Consider the following 23,679-nt stretch of genomic DNA (forward strand, 5'->3'; position numbering starts at 1 on the left):
ACTGAAAACTAAGATTATAAAGTTACATCATCATTCACAAAGAAAAATCCTGTTGCCAAAATGGCTCAAATGAATATATGTATGTTCTCCCTGCATCTAAGGACAAGAATATATAACTCTTACCACACCCTCTACTTTTCCAAAAGACTAATGACATGATGCATACATATTTTTCTACTAAATTTTTCTTTGGGAAGGGCTAGTAATATCAGTTACTGCCATAAACTTGTTGTTTTGAAAATACTTTATTGATATTTGCTTTATTTTTCATCCTACGTGTCTTAACTTCTTCTACATACATCGAATATTTACTATAAAAATATCAAGATGCAAATATTTTATATTTGAGCAAACACAGTTTTAACATTTTCTTAATAAGCAGGAACACTTTGAATTAAATTTAACATAGTGGGCAATCACTAATAGTGTCTGGTCATAAAATATATATTTTGTTCATGCTTTTATGGCTTCCTATATGAAATCATAATATTCCAAGTAATAATGTAAAATCACATACATGATTTGTTGACCTAAATATTCCTGGAAATAAGCTTCTGGATGAATTATAAATGCTTACATCAGAATGTTCTTTGTAAGTAGTTCTGATTCTTACAGCATCTTCTTCTAGTTTAAGCAGAGGTGTCTCTAGCTCTGCCAGTGCTAGAGCATACGTTGCTCTCTTTTCCAAAAGCTCCCTCCTCTCAAGTATTTGTTCTTCTTGAATAGAATACAGTTTTTTCTGCCAGAAAAGATTTTACATAATTCATTCAGTTATTAATTACCTAAACATGGGGATTAAGGAGTGTACTTGTCGTGATAAGCACAGGTGATATACAGACTTGCTGAATCACTATATTGTACACCTGAAGCTAATATTTTACTATATGTTAACTAACTGGAATTAAAAATTTAAAAATAAAAAAAATATTGAGTCTCAATCGTAAATCAGGCAGTAATGTTTGTTTTTTGAAAATTTAAAAAAAGTTATGCCACCATAAAAAGCAGTAAGTCTGAATATAGCATCTTTAAAAAATGCATAGTTATTGCTAGAAAAATGTGAGAAAAAAATTAATATAGACAATAAAAATCAAACATTCTTAAGTAAGTGCTGGAAGATAATAAGGCTAAGAAGCACACTAACAACAAATATTGATATATATGCAATTCCTGTAATCTAAGATCCAACGAAATCAATAAATAAGAAGTTAATGATACAATATTAAGCAGAAAGGGCTAGAAGATTATGGAATTACTGAACATATATATTCATAGAGAGAAGAAGCACTTGGCATTTTCAACATATAGAAGTAGAGAGAGTGCTTTTATATGTTTGCAAATGCCAAATTTGGGACGCCTAGGTGGCTCAGTGGTTGAACATCTGCCTTTGGCCCAGGACATGATCCTGTAGTCCGGGGATCAAGTCCCACATCAGGCTCCCTGCATGTAGCCTGCTTCTCCCTCTGCCTGTGTCTCTGCCCCTCTCTCTCTGTGTTTCTCATGAATAAATAAATATTAAAAAAAAAAAAAAAGGAAATGCCAAATTTCCTAACAGAAAAAAAATCACAATTTGTGTTTATTTCAAAGAAGACCAGAGGTGCAGATAACCTCAAATAAGTTTATAAAATGTTTTGCCTCTTGATTTTATTTTTGTAATTTCAAGTATTTACATATTTCTGAAAGAGGCATTCTAGAAACATGCCAAAGATCGAAACACTCAACCTTGGTTCCAGAGAATATGCAGGTGGTAGATAAAAATAAAAAAAAAATTAAAATTGATTTTGCTAGCTAAAATAATTTAATTTCAAAATCTTATGTAGAAATATCATAGTATATTTTTCTTTAAGTGTTAAATAAAGAAATTCAATTGAAAGGCACTAAAAGTAAAGAAAGCATAACATCATCACAAAGCAAACTAAAGAGACACTTAGGAATAAGATCTCACTGCCCTTTTACTAGACTGGCAGAAATTCCCATTAAGCCACAAAATGAGATATGTGTATGGGAGGTCAGTTTCTTTATGCATGATCAGATACTGCTAGTCGTACACAGAGGGCAACTGTCATCAGCTAAGGAGAGAAAACTGCTGGCTTGCAAACCAAGTAGTGAAAAGATGCCTCATTACAGGCAAATTTAAAATGCTAAGTACAATGCAAATTAAAGGAAGAAGAAAATATTGAAACCAAATTAGGATTACCTGAATCATCATTCCATTAGCCACTTCACCTCGGGTGAGTCTTTTCAAGAATTCTTCTCTACCCTATATATTATCAAATTTTTAAAAAAAGGTTTTACTTATAGGATATCAAAATATTATTAAAAACAATTCCTAACACAAAATATATTTTACTTATATTATATAAAAAATATTCATTAAGAATTGAGTATTACAAAAAAACACAAAAACCAACCAACTGAACAAACAAAACTCCTTGTGTTATTTGAAGCAAAGGTAGTAAGTGACATAAGACCAAGAAATAGAATATAGAATTTCAGTTCAGTCCAGTTTATTATACTTTATATCCATGAACTAAAATACCAAAGTAATCAAAAGGGAAAAACTTTCAATTCCTCCCTTTTAGTCTTCAATTCCTCTTTTTAAAACTATCAGTTTGTTTTTAATATTATTTTCCAGAAGGCACACAATCAATTTTGAAAACAAGACAAACACAATTTAAGTTTGAAGTTTATAAAATGTGATCATGTTCTCCTTTTGGCTAGATTTTTTTTTCTTTTTTCTTAAAAAAAAATCATTCATTGGAAGTTAGTGGGCAAAAAATGTGGATTTAAAGTCTCCATAGTGATACTCGACATTACCACGCAACCAGAAATGCTGCCTTTTAATTATGCAATATGAATCATGTAGCTGCTAAAAACATTATCAGGATTAAATGGATACATATTATGATAAAGTTAACACAAGAGAGTGTGGTCTTAGTAAAATATCAATTGAACTATTATTGACAATGTTCAAGAAGAGAGGCTGGAGAATGACAAAGAATTATAGTAGTTCTAAGAACATTTCCTAAATAAATAAATTGTTAACAAATGCGTTAGCAAATAAACAAATTGCTTTTGGTTCCTAGGTTGGGTAATTAAATTGTAAAAGTTTTAGGTCCTTTCAAACTAAAATATATGTTTTTTAAAATTTCTTTATATAAAGAGAAACTCAAGATCCACTGAAATATCATAATCACACATATTCTTATTTATAAACATCATGTTAAGGATGGAAAGTGAAACCAGGCCTATACACTGTTTTCCCGAGACTTGGGAGACAGGTGAAGTGGTAGGAAATCCAAAGACAAGTGCCTGAATCAGAACTGAAAGAAGACTGTCATTTTCATGAACGTGGCCTGCAATCCAGTTTGTGCCAGACTTTTCAGTTCCCATTACCAATTCATTATAAAGGGAGTAAAAGCCCACAACAATTGCCATTTCACAACTATTACAATAATGGATTCAACCAAGAATTATCAATAGATGCTAAATTGAAGTTGTTTTGGGGGAAACGAAGACATTGGATGTTCTTAAAATATCATTCAATTGAGTACTTATTAATTACAACAGGAAAATGAACACGTCTGTTGGTCATAAAGTTAACCCATGATCAAACTTACTATCACTAGTAATGAGACAAATTTATATAATGTGCTTTGTGATGTTCCATTGACACAATATTATAACTATGTAATTTCCTGCCAAAAGTGTTTAACCTGAATCTAATCATGAGCAAACAAAAAATAAATCCATAGTGAGAGATATTCTGCAAAATAACAGGTCTAGACTCTTCAAGAAATGTCAATGTAAAAATGTCAATGTAATGAAAGACAATTTTTTTTAAATGTAGGCAACTCTTTAAAGTAGAATCAAGTTTTGAGATAAATGCAATGCATGGTGCTAAATTACATATAGAAACCAACTGAATTAGAGAAATTTGCATATGCACTATGTATTTGTGCCAGTTATCTCATTATTGCCTCTTAGCTCTAAATCCACTCTTTTAACTCTAATTTGAGATGCTAGAGCTGTATATGTAAGCAGTTTTCTTCTTCCAGCTGGAGTTAAGTTAGGCTTTATCAATAGAGGGCAGTGGAGGGGCTTATAAGGCTGCAGGCAGCAAGGTGCTTCACATCCCTGTTCTGATTCCAGTTATTTCCTTTTCTTTCTGCAGAACTGCTGCCAGCTGGTATGCAGAAAACCAATGGTGCTTACCCTGTAGCAAGGTTCTCTACCCAGAAACTCCATTTAACCTCCATCAAAATCTCTGGCAAGTGGCTTATTATGGCCATCCACTGAGACATAGCCACACTCTCTCCAGTAAGACTTTACTCTGCTTTGGGGGAAGGCAGCCCTTTTACATGCTTATTCCTTCTTTGGATACTTATCCCTGAAGGATGTGGCTGCCCTCTATACTTGCTAGTCTTAGAGTCTTATATTCTTTAGAGCAGAAGTCAGAGCAGAAGTCAACAAGCTTTCTCTGTAAAAAGTTAGTAGAAAATTTAGTCTTTGGGGACATAAAGTCTCTGTAACAACTAGTCAATTCTAGTTTGGAGAATAAAATATATCAAATGTATCAAAGATCACTTTGAAGAGCTTGAAAGAAGCCAAAGAAAAGAGGGAGCATTCTTAGATGCTGGAAAGAAAGTCACCTTTGACCTGCTACCTGGCTTTAGCAGCCAAAAACCAGAAGGTGGCAGCAAAGAGCTATTCTACTGGAAGAGACTCCTATGCTAAGACAAAGAACTGAAGAGCAATGTAACAATGCTGTGTCCAGAAACTCACTTTCAGAGAGAAAAGACAAGTAAACACTAAATATAAATATATATAAGCTCAGAATCAAGGAAGTAAACAGCAGTATGCTCTTCAGTGATGGAGGGGGGCTAAGACAAAAGTTAGAGAACACAAATAATTATATAAGGTCTGAAACCAGGAACAGAAAAAAAAAAAAAGACTTTCAAATTAAGAGTTATAATCATATAGAAAAATTTAGTAGTTCTGCAACTAACTGAGTTGGACTTAATCAGTGGGACAGAGTAGTTCTGGCTCTGCATTGTTAGAGTACTGTTTAGTGGCCAGGATTCTAACAAAAATCCAGGTAGCAGCCCAAACGGATTCTTTCTAAAAATAAACACAAAGGCACTCTTTTATCTTTCTTTTTACATGAAAACATATGTTTTTTTTTTTGTAGAAACATTTTTAAATTACAAAGAGTAAAACTAAAATAACCTGAATCCTCAAACCCAGAGATATGCATTGGGACTTTCTGGTATATTCCTTTTTAGGTCCAGTATTAAAGTTGACTGCAAGAATCTATCTTACACCAATTGAATGCAAATCTTTAAGTCTTGTTTTAAGAAATAATTTTAATTAACTATACATTACAAATATATTTAGAGTTCTCTACATATAGCTGGTTTAATATCCACAAGTCAGTCAACATGATATATGAAATTAACAAAATGAAGCATAAAACCATATGATCATCTCAACAGATACAGAAAAAAACATTTGACAAAATTCAGTATGTTCATGATTCAAAACTCTCAACAAAGTAGGTTTAGAGGGAACATATCACATACTAAAGGCCATACAGGACAAGCCAATAGCTAACATCATACTCAATGGTGAAAAATTGAAAGCTTTTCTTTTAATATCAGGAATAAGACAAGGATGTTCACTCTAAGCACTTTTATTCAACATAGTACTGAAAGTCCTAGATGCAGCAATCAGACAAGAAAAAGTAATAAAAAGTATTCAATTAATTAAAGTAGTAAAACTGTCACTATTTGGAGATGATATGATACTATATATAGAAAACATTAAAGACTACCAAAAAATTATTAGAACTAATAAATGAATTTGCTAAAGTTGCAAGATACAAGAAAATACATAGAAATCTGTTGTGTTTCTATACATTAATAATAAAGTAGAAGAAGAAATTGAGAAGACAATCCCATTTAAAATCATACCAAAAATAATAAAATATCTAGGATATAAATTTAATCAAGGATGTGAAAGACCTATATTCTGAAAATTGTAACATTAATGAAAGAAAATGAAGATAACACAAATGACATGATATATCATGCTCATGAATTGGAAAAATTAATATTGTTAAAATATCTATACTACCCAAAATTACTAATCTATAGATTCAATGCAATCCCTATCAAAATACCAATAGGATTTTTCACAGAACTAGAACAAATAATCCTAAAATTTGCATGGAATAATAAAAGAGCCTGGTAGCCAAAGCAAGCTTGACAAAGAACAAAGCTAGAGTTGTCATAATATACTACAAAGCTCTAGTAATCAAAACAATTTGGTATTGGTACAAAAACAGACACACTGATCAGTGGAACAGAATACAGAGTGCAGAAATAAACCCATGATTATATGGTCAATTAATATATGACAAAGGAGGCAAGAATATGCAATAAGGAAAAGACTGTTTATTCAATAAATGATGCTGGCTAGTGGAATTTAAAACAAGCAAACAAACAGGCAAAAAGAAACAAATTTATAAATATAGGGAACAAACTGGTAGCTGCCAGAGGGGGAGAAACATAGGCAGATGTGAGAAATAGGTGAAAGGAATTAAGAGGTACAAACTTCCAGTTGTAAAATAAATAAGTCATGGAGATGAAAAGTAGAGCAAGGGGAATATAATTATTAATATTGTAATAACATTGTATGGTAACAGACAGTAACTACATTTATTGTGGTCAGCACTGAGTGATGTATAGAATTTTGAATCACTATGTCATGCACCTGAAACTAATATGATATTATATGTTGACTATATTTCAATAATAAAAAAATTTCAATAATAAAAAGTTTAAAAAATAGATAAAGCTTTTAAATATATTAATATATTACTTTGCAGAAACATTCTACCAAGTTACACTGAGTACTGGTTATCATGGTTGCTATATCAGTATGTCTACAAATTTACCAAATATTAGTTTTCACATATGTAAAATTAGGATAACATTTCTTTTCCACAAAATTATTGCAGAAGTAAAAGAAAACAACGCATATAAAATAGTTTACCTGAGGCAATATTCACACAAAGCATTCAACAAATAGATATTATTACTTTCAATGTGTTGTTTAGAATCTACATATTTATCAGGAGACAGATTCCAGAATTAAATGTGCTTAAAGGAGTTCTTTAAGCAGTGCTTAAAGAGAAATTTATAGCACTAAATGCACATATTAGGAAAAAAGAAAGACCTAACACCAATAATCTAGATTTCAACCTTAGAAAACTGAAAAAGGAGAGAAAATTAAATCAAAACTAAGCAGAAGAAAAGAAATAATAAGAATTAAGAGCATAAATCAATGAAATTAGAAACAAAATCACAGAAAAAAATCAGTTAAAAATGTGAAAAGAAAATCTTTTCTTTGAAAATATCAATAAAATTGATGAGCCTGAAGCCAGACAAACTAAGAAAAAAGAGAGAGGACACAAGTTACTAATATCAGAAATGAAAAGAAATGAAAGCAGTGATCACAAACTAGTAGTAAATATTTGCAAAAGACAAATCTAGGAAAGACCTGTTCTCCAAAATATACAATGTACTCTGAAAACTCAACAGTAAGAAAAAATCTGATTAAAAAGGGGGTCAAAGACATTGGGTCACCTACCTGGCTTGACTCAGTAGAACATGGGACTCTTGATCTTGGAGCCCTGAGTTCAAGCCCCATGTTGTGTGTTGGGAATAAGTAAAAAAAGGGGAGAGGTGGCAAAAGACTTTAACACACAAATCACCAAAGACAAACAATGGCAAATAAGCATACGAAAAGATATATGTCATCAAGGAAATGTAAACTAAAAACAAAGAGTTATTACTACATGGCTATTACAATGGCCAAAATCTTGATCACTGACTATATCAACCATTGGCAAGGATTTGGAATAACAGAAACTCTCATGCATTGCTGGTAGAAATGCATAATGGTAAATCACTTTGTAAGGCACTTTGGCAGTTTCTTACAAAACTAAATATATACTAATTTTAAGATCCAGTAATCATGTTCCTTCATTCATATACAATGGAGATGAAAACTTATGTCCACATAAAAACCTGTAATGGATACTTAGAGTGCCAAAAGTTATAAAGTTAAAAGTTAAAGTTACACTTTATTTATAACTGCCAAAACTTAGAAGCAACCAAAATGCTCTTCAGTAGGTGAATGCATAACAAACTATGGTAATTCAGATATAGGATATTATTCAGTGCTAAAAAGAAATGAGTTATCAAGCCATGAAAAGACATAAAGGAAACTTGAATGCATATTAGTAAGTGAAAGAATCTAATCTGTAAAGGCTACATACTGTATATTTCAACCATATATATTTTGGAAAAGGCAAAACTATGGAGACAGTAAAATATCAGTGGTTGCCATAGCTACCATCAGTGGGAGAAGGGATGAACAGGTATGGCATTGAGGATTTTTAGAGCAGTGAAAATATTCTGTATGATACTACTATAATGGATACATATTCCTATATATGTGTTCAGAATCTAGGCATGTACACAGCAACACCAAGAGTGAACTGTGATATAAACTATAAATATCGATAATTATGATGATCCAATATAGGTTCATTATTGGTAAAAAAAAAATATGTCCCACCCTAGTGGGGGATGTTGATAATGGCAGAGGCTATAAGCATGTGTGAAGGCAAGGGGTAAATGGGAAATCACTGTTCCTTCTCTCATTGTTGCTGTGATCCTAGTAATTCCCTTTAAAAATAAAATCTAAAAGGTGATCTCAAATATGGTTATTTTGAAATTCTGAGCCTGAATGAATCTTTTTGGTTGGAGTATATGTCTACTTAGTGTCTGACTCACCAGTTTATATCAACATCAGCATCAGAAAACCTTGTCCCCAAATTCTACACAGCTACCTAAAAGCTATGCTACTTTAAGCAAACCATTTCATCCCAAAATGAACACACTAATAACATCTTCACAGTATTACGAACACTGAATTAACATGTATAGTCTAGCCTGTAATAGGCTTTCAGAAAACTATCTTCCTTTCTACTTCCTTTCTTCTTTTCTACTAAGTTCCACTTAGTTTTAGTACTATGATTTTAACCTACAACCAGAGTGGCCTGATGTTTATCTTTTCCATCAAAATTCCAGTATGTTCAAATAAAAAACCCTCCAAATTCCTGTAGCTTGCACAAAAGCCTTCTATTTAAATGTTGAGAAGTACATACTATCTGACAAAAGCTTTCAAGATTTTTCTTGTTACAATATTAAATTCTTCAGACAACCCTGAATGATTTTCTGTTCATTCCATCAATACCATAATTGAATACATATTACCCTTTTATTGATTTATTTCTCATTACTGTGGATAATTTTAGACTGGGACTTGGCTAATCATGTCTTTTCTGAATAGGCCAGCTATTGGGATTGAAGGTATGAAAAAACTGGGACAAGTCATCTGTAATAGCTGGAAGAATCTGGAAATTGCTAAATACCTTGATTGTTCAGGGTTGCTTTTAGTCTATGACTGCCGAAATCTTAGTAGGCATTGGACAGGTGCATTAGTTTGAGGAAACATAATTCAGAACTTCTACTTCTAAGGTTTCAAAAGGTTCTTTCTCAAAGCTAGCTCAGAGGTGTTAATGCTATAATTTCTAGAAGATATAAATTAAGGACTAATGTCAGGTCAGAATCAACAAATATACAAAGTTATCTGCAAGAAAAACATGATGCCAAGAGTCAGAAAATTATATAGATTTGTGTCACTTAGTCAATGAAAGACATTGGAGTCATTAAAAAACAAAACTACAAACCTGCATTACTCCAGACCTGAATTATCTAAGGACTATCTAGAAATTTATTTTTAATTCATGATCACTCTGACATAGATAAACATGTGTATATCAAAGAAATTTAATGCCCTATACATTCAGCTCAGTGGAAGTGTTTAGCAATGGGGAATTATTTCCTAAAATGTGTAGTTTCTTTCTGTTGCTTCTTTCTAGCTGTGTGTCAGCTGCTACTGGGTAGGGAAAGGACCTGATTAACAGTTTCTTCAATTTTGCTTGAATAAAACCAGAGGGACACTTATATTTTGTCTTAGGTTGGCAATGCAAGTACAGTGGAGTTACATCAAAATTGCACTCAACCTATAAATTGTATATTAGGGCATCAGAAAACCTTAGAAAAAATAAATAATTCAACACATCCTTCTTAATAGATGAGTGCCTCAGGCTAGTGAAGCCATATAGGTGAAGAATTGAAGGCAGACTGTGACAGCTATGAGATAAATATATGAACAAAGGTTTCCTGTCATTTGAAAAAATTAAGGCACATTGTTAAGTGACCGAATCAGTGGTTGATATCTTCACTGATATCCTCGATAAAAAACAAAACAAAACAAAACAAAACAAAACGTAATTATTGGCCAGAGGGAAACACATACTAATGAAAAACATCTATAGTGTTATTATAGATGTTAAACCATATGTATAATCACACGTTTTATATATTGAAAATAACTTTGAGGTTAATTTTTACTGCACATAATTTCTATTTCATATTAACTTTGGAACATATATGATATAAGAGACCCACTAAATAACCCATGGGAAGGGATACAGGTACAATAAGTCCATCAAACAGCTGGATTCAATGCAGGAACAAAATCCCAGTCTCTCGGTTATAGAAACATTTATTGGAAGAGAATCAAAGATTTCTATATTTAGAAAGCACAAGAGAAAGTCTTCACTGAATAAAGTGCTGTTACAAGACTTGAACACATAATATAGATTCTATATTTTACAGATAATTTTATGATAATGAGTTTCCAATGAGAAAAAGCCAAAGAAGGGGGGAGTATGGGTATGATGTGTGGTAGACAGAGGTAGCCCTAGTAAAGTGGTCCCTTATGTATGGTAATGTGAAGTTGATTTTGTTAGTGTCTATGCCAAGTGGCAAGGAGTGGATATTCATTTTATTTCTCACTTAGGAATAGACTTAAGGCCTATGAACAGTTGTGTCTACGGAAACATTGTGGTCTACTCAGCACTGCTTGGTACTCAGGAATCCAGTAATTTACAGGCCTGATGTAGGTAATCCCTTTTCTTATATTAGTAAGGGTGCAAGGGCACTTCCCAGCAATCCTTCCTATCATAGGTAGGAACTATTATAGATTAGATATTCAGGACGAGTTTAAACCAAGCACTACTCTTCTCATTAACCAGGTAGTTCAAGGTCAGTGATAGCAAAAAACAGACGTAAAGTGTTGATTAGTTACACTGAGTCCCATTCCTCTTCTAGTTATGCTGGGCCTCTGAAGAGAAATGACTTTATTCAGATTTAATGGAAGGAGTCTTTTATTTTTAAAAGACCATTATGGCTTAAATTAAAATCAAACTGTCAAATCAATAAAATTGAGGTTAATTACCATTTTTTTACAACTAAGAAGAACACAGAGAGAGATGCAAACCTTGAATTTTCTTCTCACTTCTGCTATTTTCTCTTCTAATTCTTCTGTTTTAAATTTGGTTAGGTGGAAAACAGCACCAAGCTGATAAGCTTCCTTGTATAACTGTTTAAGAAATTCATCATTTTTTGACCTTAGTTTCATCAAAGATTGGATTTCAGACTCCAATTCTGATTTTTTCCTTATACTGTAAAAAATAAAGCAAAAAGATTGATATGATTATTCAAAAAGAACATATATAGAGGCAAATACATTTAATAATAGCAAAAAAGTAACAAGGTCATATTTTATGTTGCCAAAAATATAAACAAACAGATTCTTAACTAAAATTTGAATACAAATAATATGACCCAAAATTCCATTTATTTTCCTGCTTTTCCTCTTGGCTACTCCTAATTGTCAAGCTTTGCTCAATTGCAGAAGGATAGGTGTATCAATAAGAAAGGCTTTTGGGGGGTGGGGGGACACCTTGATGGCTCAGTGGTTGAGCATCTGCCTTTGGCTCAGGGTGTGATCCTGGATTTCCCGGATCAAGTCCCACATTGGGCTCCCTGCATGGAGCCTGCTTCTCCCTCTGCCTGTGTCTCTGCCTTTTTCTCTGTCTCTGTCTCTGTCTCTCATTAATAAATAAATAAAATCTTAAAAAAAGAAAAAAGAAAGGCTTGGGGCCCTCAAATGCTCAGCTTTCAGAGCATTCATCCCTTCTGTATCAATCCATCCCTTCTAATCCTATTTAACATTACTCCTTAAGAATAACTAAATATGAGAAAAATCCAGTCCATGAGAGACAGAAGCAAAACTTAACAAAAGAAAACCAGTAGCTAAAAGAAAACTTTCAAAAAAGAAAACCAACAGCTAAGGAGAAAGAGTTAATAGAGGAAAAAAGTAAGATGTTAGATTGGATATCATCTTTTTCAGATACATACCACCGAGGCATACAAGATAAGAAGAAAAACAAATAAGACATAGTTATATTCACAAATGAGGTAGGCATCTCTATAGAACAGAAATTAAAACTAGGAAACAAGGCAAAAGTACAGAATCAACAAGAAACTAACTGAAGGTATTCTACCGGAGGTGTTACTCAAGTAAGGCTCACTGTATCACAGCAGGGGTTTACGTCAGTTGTACTTGTTGGCAAAAGAACCAACTTATTGATGAAAACTATAGGTTTATACAAAGCTAGGAACTACAGCATTGGGAAGAAAAGACTCAGAGACCAAAAGCTCAACCAATGAGTAAAGAAGAAATTTTAAAAAATTGAAACACAACATACAAAAACAGTTCTAAAAGGGAAGTTAATAATAAATGCCTACGTTAAGAAAAAAAGATCTCAAATCTTCTAACTTTACATTTCAAAGAACTAAAAAAGTAAGAACAAACTCAGCCCAAAGTTAAAAGAAAAGAAATAACAATCAGAGGAGAAACAAGTGCAATAAACCAAAAGCCATAGAAAAGATTACTAACAGAAAAACATGTTTAAAAAAAAATATAAAAACCAACAAACTTTTAAACACATTAAAAAGATAGAGAAAGAAAACTCAAATAAATAAAATCAGAAATGAAAGGGCCATGTTACAAGTGATAACATAGGAATACAAATGTTCAAAGAAACTACTATAAACAATTATATGCCAACAAATTGGATACCCCAGAAGAAATGCATCCCTAGAAACACATAATCTACCAAGACTGAATCCTGAGAAAATAAACAATCTGAAGGTCACCAATGAATAAGAAAACTGAGTGAGTGATCAAAAACTCCTAATTAAAAAAGACCCAACCTGATGGCTTTACTGGTGAATTATACAAACATTTAAAGAAGAATTAATGCCAACTGTTCTCAACTCTTCCAAAAAAATTAGGAGGAGGGAATACTTCCAAAATCAATTTATGGGGCCAGCATTACCTGGATACCAAAGACAGACAAGGACATTACAAGAAAAGAATATTACAGGCCAATATCCCTGATCAATATAGATGCAAAAATCTTCAACAAAATCTTAGCAATCTGAATTCAACAACAAATGAATAGGATCATACACCATTATCAAATAGGCTTTATCCCTGGGGTGTTAGGATGGTTCAAATATGCAATTCAGTAAATGTGATACACCACTTTGGTGGAATTAAGGATAAAAATATGATCATCTCAATAGAAGGAGAACCACAATTCAACATCCATTTATGATGAAAAAACTCTCAAAATATTGTATATAAAGGGGCCGTATTTCAACATAATAAAGGCCACGTATGACAAGCCCACCGATATATCAACACACTCAGCATAAAAAAATGAAGGTTTTGGGATCCCTGGGTGGCGCAGCAGTTTGGCGCCTGCCTTTGGCCCAGGGCGCGATCCTGGAGACCCGGGATAGAATCCCACGTTGGGCTCCCGGTGCATGGAGCCTGCTTCTCCCTCTGCCTGTGTCTCTGCCTCTCTCTCTCTCTCTGTGACTATCATAAATAAATAAAAATTTAAAAAAAAGATTTAAAAAAAATGAAGGTTTTTCCTCTAAGATCAGGAACAAGCCAAAGTTCCCGCCCCCTCTTACTATATCTTTGCAACACAGTTCTGGAAATCTTAGGACATTTAATTAAGCAAGAAAAGAAATAAAATATATCCAAATCAGAAAGGAATCATTAAAATTTTCTGTTTGCAGATGACATGATCTTATATAGACAGAACCCTAAAATCTCCACCAAAAAACTGTTAGAATTAATACATAAATTTAGTAAATTTACAGAATACAAAATCAATATATAAATATCTGTTGTATTTATATATACTAACAATGAACTACCTGAAAAAAATAAAACAACCTCACTTACAATAGCATGAAAAATAATACATAGATAAATTTAACCAAGGATATGAAAGATCTATAGACTGACATTGTACATAAAACACCGATGAAAGAAATTAAGGAAGACAAAGATGTGGAAATATATCCTATGTTTATGGATTGGAGCAATTAAAAATGTTTAAAATGTCTATATGATCCAAAGCAATCTAGATATTCAATGAATCTCTATCAAAACTCCAGGGGTATTTTTCACAGACACAGAAAAAAAATAACCTAACATTTGCACAAAGCCATAAAAGACCCCCCAACGCCAAAGCAATCTAGAAAAAAAAGAACAAAGCTGGAGGTATCACACTTCTTTACTTCACATAATATTATAAAGCTATAGTAATCAAAGAAACAGGATGGTACTAGCATAAAAAAAACAGACACATATATCAATAAAACAGAATGAAGAGCCTAAAAAAACATTTGACAAGGATGCCAGCAACACACAATGGGGAAAGAATCATCTCTTCAATATATGGTGTTGGAAAAACTGGATAGTCACATGCAAAAGAATGAAACCAGACCACTATCTTATACCATGTACAAAAATTAAATTGAAATGATTTAAATACTTAATTAATAATATATTAATATATTTTTTATAAATTATCATTTAATAATTAATAATAAATTAAGTATTTATTTAAGTAATTAAATACTTAATTCATTTCACAGGAATGAATTAAACACAGGAAACACAGCACAGGAAATAAAGTAAAAATCAACAAGGGTAACTATGTCAAATTAAAAAGCTTCTATAAAGCAGAAACCAAACCAAACCAAACAGAAACAAAAAACAAAACTAAATAAATTGAAAAGCCAACCTACTTAATGAGAGAAAATATATTTCAAAACATTTATGTGATAAGATGTTAATATCCATAATATATAAGTAATTTATATAACTTGGTAGGTAAAAGCCAAATAACTCAATTAAAGAATGGGCAAAGGACCTGAAAAGACATTTTCCAAAGACATAAAGATGGCCAAAAAGTATGTGAGAAAGGTGCTCAACATCATTAATCACCAAAGAAATGCAACTCAAAAAATATCACCTCTCATCAGTTAGGATGGCTTTTATCAAAAAGACACAGCAAATTCTTGCAAGAATGTGGAGAAAAGGGAATCCCTGTATACTGCTGATGGGATCATAAATTGGTACATTCATTATGGAAACAACCTAGGAGTTCTTCACAAAATTAAAAATAGAGCTGCCATATGATCCAACATTTGCATTTCTGTGTATATAGCTAAAGAAACAATATCAGTTACTTGAAGAGATATCTGCATTCCTATGTTCACTGTAGCATTATTCATAATAGCCAAGATATGGAAACAACCTAAGTGTCTGTCAATGGATATATAAATAAAGAAAATTTCATATAAATATGGAATATTATTCAGTTACGAGGAACAATGAAATACTGTCATTTGCAACAAAATGGATGGACCTAGAGGACAGTATGCCCAGTCACATAAGCTAGATAGTGAAAGACAAATGCTATATGATCTCACTTATGTGTGAAATCTAAAACAACAATAAAAACTAATTCATAGGGCAGCCCAGGTGGCTCAGCGGTTTGGTGCCACCTTCAGCCCAGAGTGTGATCCTGAACAACCGGGATCCAGTCCCACGTCAGGCTCCCTGCATGGAGCCTGCTTCTCCCTCTGCCTGTGTCTGTTCTTCTCTCCCTCCCTTCCCCCCTCCCTCCCTCCCTCCCTCTCTCTCTCTCTCTCTCTCACTGTGTGCATCTCTCATGAATAAATAAATAAAATCTTTAAAAAAAAACTAATTCATAAAAACAGAGAGTAGAATGGTGGTTACCAAGGGCTGAGAGGTGATAGGAATGGAAGAGTGATTAAAGGTGTAAGCCTTCAGTTATAAGACGAATAATCTTGGAGGATCTACTATACAGTATGGCAACTAGAGTTATATTGTGTTGCATACTTGAAATTTTCTAAGAGTATAGACCTTAAGCATATTCACCACAAAAGAACAAATAGTAACTATGTAAGGTGATTGATGGGTAGTAATTATTTCACAAAGTATAGGTATGTCAAATAATCATATTTTATACTTCACATATATACAATTTTGTCAATTATACTTAAGCTGAAAAAAATTAAATAGAGAGGAGGTGTATGTAATAAAACCATATCCAAAAAATTTCCAGTACTGAAAATCAACATGGGTCATTAAAATGAAAAGTCCTACATAATGTTAAACTAGATGTATTACACAGAGAAACACACATACCCCTAGGCATGGAATGGTGAAATTTAAGTACTCCAAAATATGAAGAGACAATTCTGAAGTTCCCAGGGAGAAAAAAAAACCAGATTACTTACGAATAAATGATATCCAAATGCCATCAAATGTATGATCACGCAAAATCAAATGAATGATTGGATAAGTTTAGAGATTTAAGGCACAAGATGACCAGAGTTTACTCTTGTCTTAAATACTAGAAGTTTGCTAGTAAAAGTCGTAACAAGGTTTCCGTAGGTGAACCTGCGGAAGGATCATTAAAAATACTAGAAGTTTGCTAAGAGAGTAGATTGCAGGTGCTTTCATCACACAAACACACAGAGACACACACAAAGATAACTATGTGAAGAGATGGTATGTTAATTAGCTTGACTATAGTAATCATTTTGCTATGTATATAAAATCATCATGATATAAACTTTAAGTATATATAATTTTTAAAATCTAAATAAATCATAAAGTATTTTTAAATTAATAAGAAAAAATGACTTTGGATCTAGAATATGATACTTTGAGAAAATCCTTGTTTGAATGGATTGAATAGAAAACGGAATGTGAGTTCATGGAAACCGGAATGGGCACTTTACTTAAGATTTGCTATAAAGAATAGAAGGGCAGAGCTGGGATTCAGGGCTCTATTTTTATCTTGTGTTTGCTTCTAAGATGAGCAATATTATGCAATTTTCATATGCTATTAGAGAGAAATAATAATAACTCACAGAAAAGAGGAATGGTACTTGCAAAGCCCCAAGTGTGTAAGAGTAAATGGCATATAGGGGTGCCTGGGTTACTCAGTTGGTTAAGTGTCTGTATTATGCTCAGGTCATGATGTCAAGATCTTGAGATCACTGCTCTCTTTCCCTCTGTGCCCCCTTTCCCAGCTCATGCTCTTTCTTTCTCAAATAAATGAATAAAATCTTTTAAAAAAGGGTAAATGACATCCATTTGGCAAGTGTGTGGGTGATGGCAACTCCTATGTAAGAGTTGCTCCTGTTATTAGATGTTAGTTAACAGGGGAACACAGAGTATGCAGAAAGATGCAAACAGGCTAGCAAAAAAAGAGATAATTTTCATTTGATTGCACCTATGATCTCTATTAATTATCTGGGAAGATTATTAGCTTTAAAAAGGGGGTGATGTGGGTATTAGGAATGGAGAGAGTGATAAAATGTGAAATAGTTGTCAGAAAAACTGCATCATCCAAAAATTTTTTGGTAGTAGTGGATGTCACCTGAGATTAGTAGTCATAGAATTCAAGTTCAATTCAGCAGCAAATTTATCACAGTGCTAATGAAGCTTAAATATGAGGGCCTCTAACTGACCAAACCCCTTGTAAAGTCCTTTGAGCATCTTTAACAGTGTTTTCACATGGTCACATGTTTTTTATAAGGTTTGAAAAATTAGATATTTTAATAAAAATATATTAAGAATATTTTCTTTTTTTTTTTTAACATAATTTATCCTTGTAAAGTGGCATTGAATTGGTTGTGGGAATCCGGTACTCACAATCTTGTATACTTCATGAAGAGACCTCACATTATATAACATTTCAGGCCCACCAAAACAGGATCCACCCATGGTAAGATTAACACTGTTGTGTTTTACTTTAGCCACATTCAGCTGTTTGGATCCTGCTTTAGTTCAATGATAGAGCTTTTCAAGTCACAGAAAATAAATGTGAAGGTTATTTAAATGAATGCTTATTTTGGTCTGATATTAACTAGGACAAGATGGTGGGATATAAAAAATTAGTAGGGGTAATAGACTGGTCATCTTGAAGTGTCAAATAATTGTTGGAGTGAGGGTAATAATAGAATAGGTAAGCTGCAAAGAGAGGTGTCAGCTTTGTGAGACTGGATTCTTAAAATTGAGATCAGGATTCTAAAAATTGAAACTAGGAAGTAACTCCCTTAATGCAATGATAAGATGTAGGGGTAAAATTGTAAGAGAAGGTGGTTGGTATGAGCTGGAAGAAATGACTGTTGGAAATGTGAAGATCTAAAAATTGAGAATCTAAGTTTTTGAATTTACTGAATACAGACCAAATTCAGATTTTGATTGCCTCTGAGAAAGACAGAGAATAGAAATAAGAAGAGCAATTTATTTGTAATATTTTAATTCCTTAAATCAATGTCTAAAGTAGGTTAAAATATTGGTGAGTAGTTAAAAGTCAAATGCTTTTGAATGTAGCATTTTCTCTTTCAATAGCTGAAACAGTGAAAAATAAAATAAAAGCAAAATAGTTTAAGAATATTCATTGAAATGTGTGCTGTTAAACGCTGAAAAAAATCATATTCCATACTCCTCTGAAGTAACTCAAATTAATAGGCTGGTAAGATATAGCTAAGCGAGTATGAAAAACACAGTACCCTCTGGATTCATTCTAAGTATTCCAGGCTATTTAACAACTTCAATAATATTCTAATTGCTATCTCTACAAATAAATCACTATCCTGTTAACTCTTGATAAACACATTTCATAAAATATACTAGTATGTCTTTATAATGTTCAATAGCTTTTTTTGCTCATTTCCCTCGATTATCAACCCCATCTTTGGATCACTGCAGTTACAATGGCATTGTCTTGCTTGAGGTACAGTACAGCACTAGGAGTAATATTTTACAGAGGCTGAAAGTAAGAAATTACTATATAGAAATTCCTACCACACAGTTAACTTCAAGCAAACTAAATACAAGTTAATCAATTTCAAATCATCTTAAACAAGTTGTCTTTGACTTAAGCTCCTGAGGCCTGCCTATCATGTGAATAAGCCATCAAGTAAAGTTTCTTGCTCAAGTCAAATGTCCCAAATGTAAAAGGTCCATTAATAAAAGATGCTTACTTATTGAAAGACAAAATTACTAATTATACATTGTACTACAAGGTAAAAGTTACATATCATTGTTATCACCAAAAGGTCTTGCAAATATTTGTATGCAGTCATGAACAAAGTCTGTTAAGAAATATGGCATCTATCTTTTAATGTAGCCATTTTAAAAATGAACTATATATGAACAATATACAATATATAATCATATACTGAATTATGTACTTTATTCAAATAGTGTAGCAGTTGGAAATGCAATCAAACAGAGAAATCCCAAGTAGTGGAATCTTAGCATATATCAGTCGAAATTTGGGGAATTTTCATGAGTGTTTAATAGATGTGTGTCAGTGATTTGCTTAAAAAGTTATTATTTTTAGATTTATGGAAAAAAGAAGCTGGGATTAAGGGGAAGGTGATTCAGGTAAATGGGAGAATAAAAAGGAAAAAAGTAAAGAGTAAGAAAAACAGAGCTCTTCTGAGAAAGCAATGGATATAGCCAGATAGAGGTGGAGAATTAAAGTAGTAGGTTTTTAATTTTTTTTTTTGAAGCAGTAAATGTCATGTTGATAGTCTGCTCTAACATGTCAGAGATAGGAATTAAGACTTGCCAGTGGAGATAGAAAGTATTTCTGAGAAAAAAACATAAATTATGGATTTAGATATACCCACAATCAGATTCTGATTGTCCTTTATGTAATATGGGGGGGGTGGCTTCATACACAATTTCTTTATGTGTAAAATTTCCTTAATAATACCTTCCATTAGAGATGCTATAAAGATTAGGTTTAAATACATTGAGAATAATACATATGTTATACTATACATGTTGAATAACATACACAAATGATTTAATGAATTGGTTTTTGTTAATAAGTATGTAACTGCATGGATCTTTATTACAGTGCCATCTGGTTGAATGAAATGGAAGACGAGAGAAAAAAAGACAAATAAAAAAGGTAAATAACCATTAATAATACTTTGGAGAAAAATGAGACATCACAGGTGACATCAGAACAAGCATACAACAGAGAGAATAGGAGCACAGGGATACTAACGAAAAGAAAGAAATAAGGATAACTTTTATATTTAGCTTTCATTAGTTCATTATGTGATTTATTTAACACCTACTGAGAACAACACAAACAAGCACAAAGACACAAACACACACAATGCCTAAAGGCAAGAAGCTTAGCTAAGAGGAAACACAAATAAACAAACCAACAGTAACTGTACATAATGTGACAAGTCGGAGAGAAAAGTGTATGGAATCAGAGGAGGTTAGTTAAATGAATACTTATGAACATTGACTGCATATCAAGTGCTATGCTAGGCAATTGGGATATGAATTAAAACTAAGCTTTCCAATTTATATTCTCATTAAGGATAAAAGATACATGCAAAAACAGATCTCAGTGCAATCATAAGTACAACAATAGAGGAAACAGAAGAAGCACTTAATATCACTTTGTTTTGGGGGACAGGGGAAAATAAATAAATTACCAACAGGGAAAGTACCTGGGAAAAGTTAATGTCTGATCTATTGTATGAATGATCAATTAATCATGTATTTTTTTAAAAGCCAGAAAAAGAGGCAAAGGAGGAAGGGGAAGGAAAAGGAGGGGAATTTCAATCAGATAAATACTACAAAAAAAGATTAAAGCTTAAAACAATATAAGTTTGGCTATACTAGCTTTTTATAGGCTAGCACATGGAAATCTTGGAAAGTGGTACAAGAAGAGTCTGAAGTTGTATAGGTTAACAGATTAAAGTGTCTAATACATCAGTCTGGGAGCTTGGACTTTATGCTATAGTTGGTAGGGAGACTCTGAAACTTTAAGATGCTGAAAATAAATAACATTTCATCCTTTGTAGATAATTTGCAAGGGTAATGCTGTATATCAGGATCTGAGGGCTCAACCTTGGTGTAAGGTAGACCAGTTGGATGCCTATTTTAGTATTCCAATTAAGAAACAATTAGAGCAATGATTTATTTAATTGGTAATTAAAACAGACAGAAAGGAAAGCACCATTTATAAGGCAGACTTAAAGATGTTGGTAAGATGCTGGCAATAGTGGAGAGTCCTAGGGCAGCTCCGGTGGCCCAGCGGTTTAGCACTGCCTTCGGCCCAGGGTGTGATCCTGGAGACCCGTGATCGAGTCCCATGTCGGGCTTCCTGCATGGAGCCTGCTTCTCCCTCTGCCTGTGTCTCTGCCTCTCTCTGTGTGTGTCAGTCATGAATAAATTAAAAAAAAATAGTGGAGAGTCATAGAGGATGATACCTAAAACAAGGATGATACCTAAAACAAGGAACTTGGTGGGTAATGGTGTCAAGATGTGACGGAGGAGAGAGGAGATAGTCAAAATGATACTATCAGGAGAAATAAAAGATGTGGATATAGATTAAAAAGTAAAGAAAAATATGACATATGTTAAGATAACGAGAGTAGATAAAATTTCTGTAATTGAGACCAAGGATGTAAATGGGCTGCTGTTAGAACCCTGAGCTAACCTATTAGAGACAAGTAGAGATAAACAAGCCCCTGTAGCATTCCTAGAGAGAACAGCTTCAGAGTTAAAGGGAGAACCAAGGGAGTGACATGCTGAATCTCAGAAAGGGATACCATCAGAGAGGGCACAGACACAAATGCTTGGTTCATATGGAGGAAAAAAAAAAAAAAAATGCAATAACCCTAAAAGCATCCAGTGGATTTAGAAAGGGAGATGGTTTTTTGTTTTTTGTTTTTAACTTCAGTGAGACAAATTTTGGTAGCATGGGAGTTTGTAAAGCCAGACTATTTTATATCAAAGAGTGATTAATAGTCAAGCAAATACTGTTAATAATCTAGGAAATATTGCTAATTATGTGAAAATTTTAATAGGAATGTAAAAGAAATACCATGCAATTGCCTAAAATACAACTAGAATGAGGGCAAGGCTTTCATTTTAGTTTGGAAGAGGGTTAATTATGAATATAGGCTGAAGGAAAAAAGTAATGAAGGAAGATGTCAGAAATAGAAGTGATAAGAATAAAACTACATACTGAACAGGGCAAAAAGGATTAAGACCAAGAGCAGAAAAAGAGGCATTAGCCTTAAAGAGGAAGTACCATTTACCACTTAAATGTAAAGAGGCAGAAAAGTGGTTTGCAGATATTATCACAGTAGAATGCATTTGTTTGATAAAATACATGTCTCCAACTTTTCCTTCCAATATGAGTAACCAGTAATATAAAGAAAATTAAAGTTTTCTTTCTGAGTTTATCTTCTTTGGATTTATTATAATGCCTGAATTTAAAGATTTAAGCTTTAAAAATTATGCACTATTATCTGTTGTTGTCTTTCTGAATATTTCTTTCCCATTTTCTCCTTTCTCATTCTGTTCTCCATAATTCTTAATATTTCTTCCACATATTTTGTCTCCTTTGCTCCCTGTGCTGCATTCTGCATTCTTCTTTATGTTTCCAAGTGCACTGATTCTTCTGCTACCCTCCCAGCAGCATATGCTATCTAATTAATAAAATCCTTAATCAAAATGGATTCCAGTTTTAAGCTTCAAGTTTTGATAAGCTCTTTTTTAAACCTCCCTGAACTGTTTTTGATAGTTTTTTTTGTTCCCTTTAAATATTTTAAACTTACTTCAGCAGATTTATTCCAATATGATCATTTGAAATTATTGGGGGGGTAAATATACTGCTGATTATTTCTGCTCTTATTCATGTTGGACTTTTCCCTATTGTTTTACATTTTATATTTAAAAGCCTTACTTTACTGGAGAAAATCTTGTGTAGCCCCTGCCAACTTATTTCTCTACAGAATATTTATCAAAGTAAGATCATTTCTTAAAATGATAATTTCTAGATTGGGTCTTAAAGGTCACCTAGATGGTACACATAAATGGAAATATTAAACAATTGTGAAAAAAAACACTGTTCTCACTTGTTTTTCCCTGCCCAACTTCCAGGTGTAGGCAAACATAGTTTCTTGTCTTCGCCTTTGCTTCTGGGTATATTTCTTTTCTGCTCTACCCATTCAAATGCACTTACGTTATCCAGCTCCCTTACTTGCACAGATCTATAGCTCATGGCCTATATTTGAAGACACTAAAAATTTAATTACCCTGTTTACCAAGATCAGCAAAATTACTCTTCAATTCATATTTTCAGGACAGCCAAGTATCAACTAAAAATTTAATGTAATTGTTCAGTTTGCTTTGCTTTGGCCCCCTGAGGATTTCCTCTACTTCCCCATATGC

The 23,679-nt window shown here is 32.9% G+C and overlaps 1 protein-coding gene across 10 annotated transcripts in view; it reads right to left on the reverse strand.

Moving 5' to 3' along the window:
* The window catches only part of CCDC178 (coiled-coil domain containing 178), a 421,095-nt gene that overhangs the window by 256,852 nt on the left and 140,564 nt on the right, over window positions 1-23,679 (reverse strand). For all 10 annotated transcript variants that reach the window (XR_013381334.1, XR_013381333.1, XM_077900386.1 and 7 more), the window contains 3 exons: window positions 11,479-11,662; window positions 2,195-2,257; window positions 578-739 (listed from right to left, as the gene is read on the reverse strand). Coding sequence is in view for 8 of the 10 variants with exons in the window: in XM_077900386.1 (XP_077756512.1) it covers window positions 578-739; window positions 2,195-2,257; window positions 11,479-11,662 (409 nt within the window). In the remaining 2 variants the exon portion in view is untranslated. The remainder of the gene's footprint in view (window positions 1-577; window positions 740-2,194; window positions 2,258-11,478; window positions 11,663-23,679) is intronic.

This window comes from Canis aureus, chromosome 6 (genome assembly GCF_053574225.1).
Source record: "Canis aureus isolate CA01 chromosome 6, VMU_Caureus_v.1.0, whole genome shotgun sequence".
Lineage (NCBI taxonomy): Eukaryota > Metazoa > Chordata > Mammalia > Carnivora > Canidae > Canis > Canis aureus.